At 35.1% G+C, this 12,613-nt stretch overlaps 2 protein-coding genes across 2 annotated transcripts in view; both read left to right on the plus strand.

Moving 5' to 3' along the window:
- Positions 1 to 12,613, plus strand: part of LOC125654202 (kinesin-like protein KIF28) — a 146,765-nt gene that overhangs the window by 73,202 nt on the left and 60,950 nt on the right. Inside the window, exon 9 of the mRNA XM_048884039.2 lies at positions 11,703 to 11,773. Within this exon, the coding sequence (XP_048739996.2) occupies positions 11,703 to 11,773 (71 nt within the window). The remainder of the gene's footprint in view (positions 1 to 11,702; positions 11,774 to 12,613) is intronic.
- LOC125654209 (P2X purinoceptor 7-like) lies at positions 3,505 to 7,591 on the plus strand. The gene is made up of 3 exons (XM_048884046.2): positions 3,505 to 5,720; positions 6,409 to 6,630; positions 7,188 to 7,591. Exons 1-3 carry the CDS (start codon positions 5,545 to 5,547, stop codon positions 7,348 to 7,350), a joined length of 561 nt encoding a protein of 186 aa, XP_048740003.2. The 5' UTR covers positions 3,505 to 5,544; the 3' UTR covers positions 7,351 to 7,591.

Here is a 12,613-nt window from a genome sequence, read left to right on the forward strand (position 1 = left end):
TTTTGAAGTTTCCCCAAATATTTCTCAATTATACCCAATTGTATTGGGGAATCGTATATAAATCAAGATATATAATAATATAAGAGATGTGTAATAAATCACTCAGTCTTTTAACACTATAGAAAATTCACTTTACTAGTTCCCTATATTTCAGGAATCTAATACTTATACCGGTACTATATTCAATTACAATAAAAAAAATAAATACATGCATCACATACATCAATCAACCCATGTATCCAATATGTTGTTTGTCCTTAAACATGCTAAATACAGCCCGAAATTAAAATTGAACTGCTGCTTTTCTAAACAGGGTTCAAAATCAATCGAGTATAAAATCAGTGAAATAACGTTGCAAAGTCAACAGTACCCTTATGATGGTTAATAATAAATTTTATTGAAGAGAATTGCTGATGTAACAGACCTATGTAATTTACACAGGTAGTGGTTGTTCCATTACTACAACATACACATGTACCCTTGTTCTAAAATTTCTAGATCCACCTTCAGAAGATGTTTGAAACATAAGAACCGAAGAACAATTCAGACCGAAGACATTATCCTGAGTCATCCACGACAACAAGACTTTTATTTCTATCAATCTACGCGGGTATGTTAAGGCAGATCATGCTTCATTTATGCACGTAAACTGCATAATTTTTAAAATATGTCTTACACAGAGAGAGGTAGCTAATAACTCTTAAAACTATTTTGGTTGTTTACATGAGAACAGTTTGTATCATGACAATATGACAAACATGCGCTTACGTATGACGTCATTACATGACTTTATAAATATATCATGGAGATACCTTAATAAGATTTAAATCTTGGTCTAATTGGCGATAATGACGGAAAAATACCCATAGCATATCAGAATCCTACCACGTTCAATAAGAAATAATTAAGGAACATTTAAACACGAAACCATCTAGTCCATGTTTTACATTTTGCACTGATGCTATGCAGTTTTCTTTAAAAGTTTTCTTAACAGACGATTATATCAGTAATTGCGGTGTACATTAGTTTATGACTTATACTTATTTCAATTATGACTTCACATTGTTTCACGGACTTTATCCCAATAAAAATTTTCATAATCTGCCTTAAAGTACCCGCGTATTGACCGTCTGCAAACAAAAATATACTAAACAGCATATATTTTGAACTACTTTACCTACCAGTGTTTCCACTATATCATCTTCTTAAAACATTTCACACTCACATCTTTAACCCATTTAGTAATTTAAAATTTGATTTTGAATTTAACCCTTACCCAAAACTCTGGATTTGGTTATCTACAAAATCTTTGTGAAATTGAACATATATATTAAATTGTCAACTAAAAGTTGGGTTTTTTTTAATATATAGTATGCAGGATTCTCAATAATTTTAAAAGTAGCAGGAACTGGAAAAAACGCCATGAAATATGTGAGCGCTTAAGGGAGATCAACATGCTTTTCTTAATTTTTTGGAAAATTAGAAGGAAGTAGGAGGACGTTCCCTTGCCTAAGGCACTACATTATCAAAAATATTGAAATAAAGAGGAACATGTCTTCATGCTCTGCAGACTATTGTCTTACAATGCATTAATATTTAATTGGAAATTAATGACCACTCCATCTTGTCCATGAGGGTAAGAATTTTGGAAAAAAAATTACCATCACACTAACAATCCAACATTAAGCACCCCTTTTCGTAGACAACGACAAGAGTACTGGATCAGGACACTAGGCACTGCATTTCCATATGGATGTAATGATAATATATATGATGTGGGAAATTTGACTAGTCCACAAGGAAATAACGTGAATGCGATGGGACTCTTTCCCAATACTCAACGAGGGAAACGCAATCATGGACATCGTTCATATCAAAGACAAACTATAAATGATGTCACGTTTGATTCACTTTTGCCTTACGTCAACAGACAATTAGGTCCACATCCTATTCGTACAAAACATTACTCTGTTCCATTGAGAGTTTTACACACGTTATTTGAAGAAGCTATGGCTAGTCTATACTTGGATGTTTCAACACCTGAATATAGACTGAACTCTATGATTATGGATGTTGCCTATCACAGGCTCTTTAAACCAGCACGGTTCATGGATAATATTCCTTCCAAATTATGCCACCAGTTCTTTAAGCTCAAATTTACAAACAAAGGAATAGATGCCGTCAACATGTAAGGTGAATATAACGAACAGTGATCAATCTCATAACTCCTATAAGCAATACAAAATAGATAGTTGGGCAAACACGGACCCCTTGACACAGCAGAGGTGGGATCAGGTGCCTAGGAGGAGTAAGCATCCCCTGTTGACCGGTCACACCCGCCGTGAGCCCTATAACCTGATCAGGTAAACGGAGTTATCCGCAGTCAAAATCAGTTTGCCAAGAACGGTTTAACAATCGGTATGAAACACGTCAGACAGCATTTGACCCAATGCGAGGTTGTACTGACGAAGTAGATTCGTTATAACGACCATAGATTTTGCGAAATGCTGACTTCAATCGAGACTGTTGAAATCCCTGTACCATCAACTTGTTTGTCAATAGCTTACCTCGATTTAAAAACTGACTATACGCAGAACAAGCTCTTGCATATCGAATCAGTTGATATATATAAACACCATATGCAGGTAATAATGGAATATTGCTACATAAATATGGGAAGTTGACGATGGAGAAGCTGAAATCAAACCCGTTTGTCATACAGTTGAGTTGTCAGTTTGCCGTTAATGTCTACTTTCAATAAAATATCTAAATATGAAGCAGAAGTGGAGGACTCTGTGGTATCCTGTGGTATACCGGTCAACAGGGGATGCTTACTCCTCTTAGGCACCTGATCCCACCTCTGGTGTGTCCAGGGGTCCGTGTTTACCCAACTATCTATTTTGTATTACTTGTAGGAGTTATGAGATTGATCACTGTTCGTTATCTTCACCTTTCATCTAGAATATACACGTATGCATATAAATGTATGTGCATGTATTTTATACACAACCATACTCTTTTTACAGTAATTTATATTAATGGTTAAATTGATACATTTTTTGATATGTTGGGCCTTTGTCAATTACTGTAATTATGTGTGGCATGTTGTGTATATGTACATATAACTCAAAAAATAGTGACAACATTCCCATGATATAGCAGTAACACCTCTTGTGTCATAACAGTACTATAGAACGGCAGTGTAGATTTTAAAGTAGGGGTGTGTGACTTAATGCGATGAAGGTGAAGGGCACTTAAGAGGGGGGTCATTACATTCGGAAAATCAGTATGTTATCACTTATCAATTAAGTAATATAATTATATTTAACAGTGAAAATTATTAAAACGGTATATTAATGTGATAAGTAATCGCATGAATTAACCACAGGTACTTGGGTTCAGGACAAACACCCCCCCCCCCCCCCCCTCATCAAATAAGCTACATGAGTTGATCTAAAAAAAAATATTGAAAATATTTCTAATACATGTCAACAACGTCTTGCATTCCCCATGAGTCCACAATAATTCAAAATAAGTCCTTTAAAAAAAACATCCTCTAATGTTGTTGACATGTATTAACAATATTTTCAATAAAACAATTAAATCAACTCGTAGCTTATTCGGAGGGGAAGGGTCCTGAACTCAAGCACCTGTGGAATTAACACTATAGAGAATGTGTAACTTCCCTTGCAATGAAATTAAAGAACATTGTTAATGTGATTTTCATTGCACTGACCCAATAATTTCAAAACACGTATAGTGTCAAAAATCAATGAAAATATGCGAAAATTGCTTCGATATTGCATTACAGATATTAGCTTTAGATGTCTTATACGAGAATTTGTAATATCTCGAAAAGGTATCAATCCTGCGTCAGACACGTGAAACTCGTTGGGGCCTTCGTCGCGTCGAGTCATTATAATCGAAACTTTCTCAATAGATGGATCATTTTGAAAAAGAATGGAATGATGTTGCGGTGACCCGACGACTGTCGTCGTCACAATTAGCTGATGGGCTTGTTTTCCCTGGATCCTCGATTTTTCGTACGCACATGTGAAGTTTGTTACGTCAGCCTCGTTTTGAAAACGAACTTCTTCGTACGCTTGAATAGGGCCTATGGGATATAAAATATATTTAAAAAAATATCTGAAGCTGTCGACAATTAAACTTTTATTTAAGTCGCCTTTCGTGTTATCAAGTTTAACAATAGCGTGTTAAAAGAAATTATGTTTGCTAACTATCCACGCAATTGTACATAGTAGTATGCTGAATGATATATTTATTGTTAAAAATAGATTAATGCAATATAAACCTTACATTACATTAGCAATTTAATACCGGTTAGATTAAGGGAGAAATCCCGAAATTTCTTTCGTCAGAAAATTGGTTGCTGTAGTATATTTTCACAAGGAATCTTCCGTATTTAATGACAATGCTTATAAGAGCTATGATATTGGTCAATGTTCGTTATCTTTGCATTTCATCATTTACTTTTCGAAGTCTTATTACGCCTCAGGGTGTGGAACTACGTTAATGAAAGAATACATTTGGGCAAACCTCACTACTTCATCATGCATAGAACGTTTTATTACAGCTAGTGATGTCACTCATTTATTGAAGTAAGCATCCCCTGTCAACCGGTCACTTTCGCCGTGAGCCCTATATATATTTAATAAGATTTATGCATGAAATTTTTGTTCGAAACCCTTTTAATAGTTATAATAAAAAATCTTGTTAACCATAATATATGTCAAAAGTCTAAGTTATATAAAAGTAATCAATCATATGCTTCAAAATACTGAATCCAAGAACCATAACTGTTTTCATTAGATTATTTATCAAGTCCATTATGCGATCAATTTCCTTTATTTTTCACCAAGGCTTTGTATATTTTTTTTAAGAGAAAGCTTCATGAAATTATCATGAATACTATTATATCGTTTAACCAGTTTTTGTGATATTTTAATAATGCTATATGAGGAAAATTGCAATTTTCTGAAGTAGTTAACGTGTTTTTGTATTTTAATTGATAAAAAATAAATAGAAACACCGCAACATCGCTATTTTATCATTTCTATTTGTTACTGAGATATATGATTTGAAGAATCATTAATTAAAGGCAAGATTGAACCTTTACTTCTAGCGGGATAGAATTATCTTAATGTAAATTCGTGGACCATGCCTCACTCTCATTTTCAACCTATGTTTAATTTATTAAATCTTTTCATGGACTTGCTCCATTACGAGTGACGTGGATAATCAACGTTAAAGGACACATTTCGCGTTTTCAAAGTTCTCAAAATTATACGTAATTTACCTTCCTTATATACACAGTAATGAATTCTAATGGTTTGTTTGTGGACATAAAGTGATAATTAGCCCAATTATGGCTTCAAATCTAGGACTCGATTGTAAAAACATCTCGCTAATTAGGTAGGGAGTCACATGCTACCGTGACGTCATATGCGACCTTCCTCGATCAGCTTATAGTAAAACTAGTGTGGAAATCTTAAAGAACTCGGCTTTTAATCACCATTATTCACCATGGACGACATCTGTTCCGATTTTGAGGAAATTCCCGAGAATCTTCACATTCAACCTTATATGTTTGAACCACCAGTGCGTTCAAATAGGAATGTAAATACCCAAGAAAGTAGCGAGGAAAGCGAGGATGAAATCTCAAATGATGAGAAAATTGATCGCCGTCGGAACACTATTTGGTAAGGATATTCATTTAAACCTCTGTGATGGACGTTGTTTTTTATGAAATGTGCAATAAATATTTATTTAAAGATTGGGGGAAATAATAATTTCACGATACCGTTGACTACTATGGACGAATTTCGAAGGACAAGATAATACATTCAAAGTTGAAATCATGTTATGCACTTTATTATAAACGCACCCACGTACGTATAATGAAGGCGGGTACACTTTTCAAAAACATTTTCCGTTATGTATCTACGCATGGAAAGATATATTGGGTATTCCCTCCTTGTTAAGTTATACAGTCCCCCCACTTCAATAAATCGTAGTTCACGATATTTTTAATTAAATCATATTAACACACCCCCCCCCCCCCCGCCGGGCATTTGGTTTTTGAAGACGAGTATAATTTTTATTTAGAACTTTAGACAATTTCCAAGAAGGGGTGTTGTTCCCCACCCCCACCCCCAGAAAAGCGTTACTATGTATTCTTATGTAATATTTCATTTCTTGTCTTAAAATGTGATCGACACTTAATTATTCTTCATGCTATAAAAGTATTTTCTTTTTCCACAAGAACTTTGGTCAAAATGTGAAAACATTCAATTTAAAGTGGGAATTATATTATTATATCGCAAATGCAAGCTTTTAAAACAAATTGTACATGTAAATATTTACAAATTTCTGTTTTGTATTTCCAAGGTGCGAGTGTGGGATTTGTGAAGTGATGAAGACCAGAACAGAATGCATATGCTGTGATGAGATTCCAGTCATAGATGAGCTTCGAGGGTCGAGTGACCTTGAATGCATCACACAACACAGAACTTTCATAGACAATTGTTTGAATGCACGAGTACTGGAAGTCAGTCTTTATGGCTTCATTCAAAGAGAGGGGCCTTTGGATGACAATGAAACCATTAATGAGTAAGATAATATTCAAATCTTGATCAGTTGAATACTCAAATGTAAATAATGATTCCTGTTTTCTTTAATTCTGTACAAAACAATCAAATAAAAGTTACAAGCAATTCACAACAACAGTATTTACAACAACAGTCTCCAACTAACTTCACTTAGTTCATGGCACATAAACCAAATCAGTTACAGATGTAATTGTTTTATCGTTGACAGAACATACAGACACAAATCAGTTACAACTGTAATTGTTTTATCGTTGACAGAACACACAGACACAAATCAGTTACAACTGTAATTGTTTTATCGTTGACAGAACATACAGACACAAATCAGTTACAGATGTAATTGTTTTATCGTTGACAGAACATACAAACACAAATCAGTTACAACTGTAATTGTTTTATCGTTGACAGAACATACAGACACAAATCAGTTACAGATGTAATTGTTTTATCGTTGACAGAACATACAGACACAAATCAGTTACAACTGTAATTGTTTTATCGTTGACAGAACATACAGACACAAATCAGTTACAGCTGTAATTGTTTTATCGTTGACAGAACATACAGACCCATTGCATATCGCCGGTTTGTCCTATGGATATGGCATCGACTCGGATGGAGGAATCGTAAAGTTTTGCCAGCATGTGTTGTCACAACAATTCGCAGGACATTCCCATCAGAGGACTACACAGGATTCCAATCCCACTGTATAGAACCATAGCTCTACCGTGCAAATCTAGTACGCCTTGTAACAATGAGCTGGTCTTTGTTGACTACAGCATTGCCTGATGTAAGGGTTGATTGTTGGTATCCAAGAGAAGCTTTTCCATCAGATGAAGCTGCTGAACACGAGGGTAGCTGAAGCCTGCGTTCCACAAGATTCAGTCGCAAGATGTCAATATAATCTGAAAAGTATGAAACTGTTTAAATATGTGATTTTAAAAAGTTTATGTTATGAATCCTTTTCTGATTGACCAACAGTGTTAAAGCAAATAAAAAGATGTAGAATTAATGTGTAATTTGGTTGTTCTGTATTTAATATTGAAAGTTACAGTAAAGTTTAAAAGGTTAAACACATACCATAAGTAATTGGAGTCTTCCGTGGCTTTACAACACCATGATGTCCTTTTTTCCCTTTCGGGTAGCTCAACTGCCACTGTGGTACACCAGCTCTTGTCACAGCCTAGTGACGCCGACCATTCTCGTTAAAGTGAAGAGCTGCTACACACAATCTATAAATAACAACATTAATATCATCAGTTTTAATAAGAAGTTGTAAGTTCAGACATACTAAGGAAAAAACTTTAAAGACTCTTAGCTCTTAGAAAGAACCACATAGAACAATTTGAGGAGGAATGGTAATTTTTTAAGAAGAAAAACTGAGTTAATGAACTTTATATCACATTATGCATGTATAAGAAGCATTTAGACATAAATGGTATTAACAATGTAATTTGTACATGAATAGTATATATATAACTAAAAGAACTGACTAAATGAATTTTCCTGATTTAAAAAAAGGGGGGGGGTTATAAATTTGAAGTTCAAATACACTTTTAAATTTACAAATACATACCTTGCTGTCATAGCAGGGAAGAAAAAATGCGTTGTCTTTGGGGCAAAGCTATTCACCACACTATGGAAAACCTCTAGGCTGAAAGTTTGGTGAAGAGGAGATAACTTGGACACATCCTTCAACAGAAATTTACTCTCTACCACCTCCCGAAACAGCTTATGGGCTCTGGATCCTGATAAGAATAAAATTGTACATGGATTATACTTTATATTTTAATACGATAAATGTATATTGTGAGATGCAGATCTACACATTTATGTATTGTAATATTTTGAAGTTTATTATGCATTATCAATAAAACAAAATTATATTGCTTCACATACTAGTATTTAAATAGAAGTACTTTCGAGGGGATTTCTTAAGCATTACCTTCTCTTAGCCATTGTCTACCATCCTCTACCTCCCCATGTTGACAGTTTGCATGTTTATTGGCAACATGTTCCACTAAGGATGCCCACTTCTGCTCCTTCATATCTCCATTGTCTCCACTGGAGGCTGCCACCCAGTAGCAGTGGTTGACAGCACTCCTGGTCCAAAGTCTAATGTCATCGCAATCCGTTTTCTTTGCATTTGTCTCCAGTTTCTTTGAAATGCCTATATACGTACATGTATTAACTTTAAAATATGAAATTTTGATATAACTTGGGTAAAATTAACTCTGTAAGTCACTTTGAACATCAAGTTGACTAATGGAATGTAAAAGTTAACTTACCTTTGGCCATGTGCCAGACGTAAATAATAATGTTTTTTATCATGGTGTTCCGTCCTCATGAACTTCTTCACCATGCTATGTCTGTCTGTAACAAGTGTCTGGACATGGAGGCCGGTATCTTCCAATCTTTTTAGTCCTCTTTTCAGACCTTCTAGTTCCATATGCGTGGATCCAGCAACCTCATTACTCTGTGAATGTATTATTTTCATAAAATTAACTTACAATTGATAAACAGCAAATACTATTTTACAATTTACAGCCGGTATAATAATTTTAAAAATCATATATTCACCTGAACCAATTGAAAATCCACCACTTTCCCCATCTCCAAGTCCAACAATGTATAGGAGCCAAACTTGGCAGAGAAGCCTGGAGATTCGCATCTTGCATCGCCTCCTAATATAAGGGGTCTTCCTGCATTCTGATTCAGCAACTCTGCTTGATGAAAGTCCCACGTGAATAAGGCTGCTGGCACAACATACGAAGACTGGATTCTGCTGAATGTAGATGCTGAGATTGTTGGCACTTTGAGATATCTAAAAAAAAAAACCGGAGACACTAAGAGCTGTTGATGCCACGAAATACAATGGCATCTGCCAGAAGAAGATTTGACCATGGCATTCCGTGGTAAATGTCTGACTTTCCCATTGCATGGTATGTCCATTCACACATTTTGACACAGTCCCAATCATGGTGCCCCTCGTGAACTGCACAACTGGATTGCATACTTCACCACAAGTGTCACATTTCCCCAATAATTTTGCTAGGGAAGACTCTGCAACCAGGAATTGTCTCTCTTCCTCTGGTGGGGGATTGCTCCTCAGAGAATATGATTCGTTCGGGATGTCTTCATCATCTTCCTCTGCCTCATCTAAATCAAAGTCTGGGTCACTATCATAATTGTCTTCCTCTTCACTGTCACTTCCAGGGGGTGGCTGAGGCACATGACAAGGCACTAATCCGGCAGCGACCCTCAATGAAACACCATCGGAGAGACTGGAACATTGAACTCCGGTAGACACAGTCCTTACTGTCTTGTCATTTGTAAGAGACACTTGTATCTTACGTGTCCTCTGTGGGGGTCGAATTGCTGCTTGGCATTGCTTTTCCGTCTGGTTTGAGGTGATGGCAACTGTCTCCTCATCAGCTGATTGTGGTTCTGGCTCTATCTGCTCAGTAGGTGGCAGTTCAGGCAGAAGTGGAGGTTCTGCATCCTCATCATGGTCATTAGGCTGCTCCTCATTAGCACGAGGTTCCATTTCTTGAAGAACTTGGCGTAGAACCTGCAAAAAATAAAACAATGTTACATCTAAAAAGTGTCTGCTCTTGAATACTGCACTTATTCTGACACTATCTTACTAGAAAAATAAAATTAGTAGTTTAGTACTAGCATTACTTCTTCATAACTATCTTACTGAATATTCCATTCTAATTCATTTAAATATGTTTATCATACAATAAGGTGGAATATATTTGTAATAGTCCTGGCCTAGCTTCTTTCTTTTTTTTTTATAGAATTTGTTCTAAGCCAAACTAAATATCAGCAAATATATATATATAATTTGTTTCCAATTTCCCCACCTAGCTATGCTTTTGCTGCTGACCCTCTCCCTCAAAACTAATGTATTGATGATACATGTATAACTATCAAAAATGAAAATCTCTCAATTTTTAAACTGGAATGTTTTCCTTTTCGTAATCAAGTTTCTCTAATTTACATAATTTAATTTTGTCTGAGTACTATTGATCTTCAAAATGCTGGACAAGTATTTATAAAGTATGTAATATATCTGTATTCAAAGCGTATAAAACATAACAATTTCGAATACAATGCAATGTTTACCTACCTATCCTAGATAATTATAGGAAATACACGTGTACACAATATTTACTCTAGTATGCCGAGGACGCAAAAATTGTATAAATCGTAATTATACTCCAAACAAATAATAACATATTTACAATTAGTTTTAATTAAAACTTACGTCGTCTCTCTGGCATTTTGCATATGCTCCTCGGGGCTTTGATGCGGGTAGAGCAATGGCGGCATTCTCGTCATGGACATGATGCAGAGGGAGGGGGATATCGGGAATAGCATCAGTTCGCAACCGAATCTTGGCTCCATTATAACCATTTTCCTTCAGTTTATCTGGATCTCTGTCCAACTGCTCTTTAGAAAAGTGCAAAGAACACAGGCGACTGCTTTTGGATGGAACAAAGTCCTCGCGCCGACAAAAATTCACCCAAGTCTTTTTCCTCAAACCTTCCTTAGGAAAACTGAAAAAATTCAGTCCACATCCCTTCTTATGACGGCTAGTACATCCATAGGCGGCACAAAACACCATAATGAACCGTTATAAATAATCCGATAACGTGATAATTGATTTGTTTAGCAATCAAAGCTGATCAAATGGCTTACACAATCTTACATCTGTTATCACACCTTCTCGCCAAAGGTTGCATATGACGTCACACATAATGGCGCGTAAATCGCGAGAAAAAATATGCATATTGAGAAATTTGAATTTCATTCCTCTAAAACTAAAAAACTACGCAAAATATTTCCTTTTTTACACATTAGCATTTATTTTTGGCATGAAAAGAATTCATTTTGCACAAAAAATCAAAATCTTTGAAAACTCGAGATGTGTCCTTTAACTTTCAACAAATGATTAAAAAACTGTCAAGTACATAAATATATTATGGTATTGTTAATTTTCTGTATTATAACAGTGCATTCGAGTTAATAAATGTTATCATGATTTTCATTTCATCTATTTTTCAGCAAATTATAGAGAATCTAAGCTTACTCTTTTACTGAAAGATTCTTTGGGCGGAAACAGCAAAACAGTCATGGTAAGAATAGAAAACATCACGTTATAGGTCAAGAAGTCGGGGTGAATGCTTCGTTCTTCAACAAACAGGTGAAAATAACGAAAATATCAATTTCATCAATCCTATACAGAATAAAATATTGGGAGCATGGAACCTTAAATACATTAGGGAAGACCAAATAACCTCATTAACCACTCATTTTATTTTGATCAAGCACATGTATACGTAATAGTCCGGAATGAAAATCATTATATAAAGAAGCTTATATATATATATGTGTGTGTGTGTGTATGTATGCATGGGTAAAACTTAAAAAAGATATACGGAGACGTTTAGTAAAGCTTTAGCGTTTTCATCTCAAATATTCAGAAGCTTTACATTTAGTAACATAGCAACGTTACGTCACAAACAGCGGAACGTTAAAATTAAGCAAATCTAGACGTCATTACATACTGACTGTTGAAACGTATTGTTCATTGTGACGTCATAGTAAACCAAAACAAATTTCAACGTCATAAGATACAGAACGTTAAAATATAGTGTTTACAGTGATGTCATTACAAAGTAATGCGTGAAAACATTTTCATTTACAAATATGATAACGTTAAACTGAATTATTGAGTTTAGGTTTGAACATATTCATTAAATGTTTTTCCTTTTCACACCTCTGAATGTCACGTCCACCTGTAAACTTGTAAAATGAAAATATATTGAATTGTTTTTGTCCACAAACATCTAAATGTTCACTTAGTTGAATCCTGTATTCCGGGTTGTGGATATGTTGTTTGTGGACCCGCACGCAAGCTCGAAGCAGGTTGCTTGTTTCCCCAATATAAAATTCTTTGCATACAGGACAAGTAA

Source organism: Ostrea edulis, chromosome 7 (assembly GCF_947568905.1).
Source record: "Ostrea edulis chromosome 7, xbOstEdul1.1, whole genome shotgun sequence".
NCBI lineage: Eukaryota > Metazoa > Mollusca > Bivalvia > Ostreida > Ostreidae > Ostrea > Ostrea edulis.

Coding starts and splice junctions, on each gene's coding strand:
- LOC125654209 (XM_048884046.2), top strand. CDS start 5,545: ATGGACGACATCTGTTCCGATTTTGAGGAAATTCCCGAGAATCTTCAC. Junction 5,721..6,408: donor CGCCGTCGGAACACTATTTG/GTAAGGATATTC, acceptor TGTATTTCCAAG/GTGCGAGTGTGGGATTTGTG. Junction 6,631..7,187: donor GACAATGAAACCATTAATGA/GTAAGATAATAT, acceptor TATCGTTGACAG/AACATACAGACCCATTGCAT.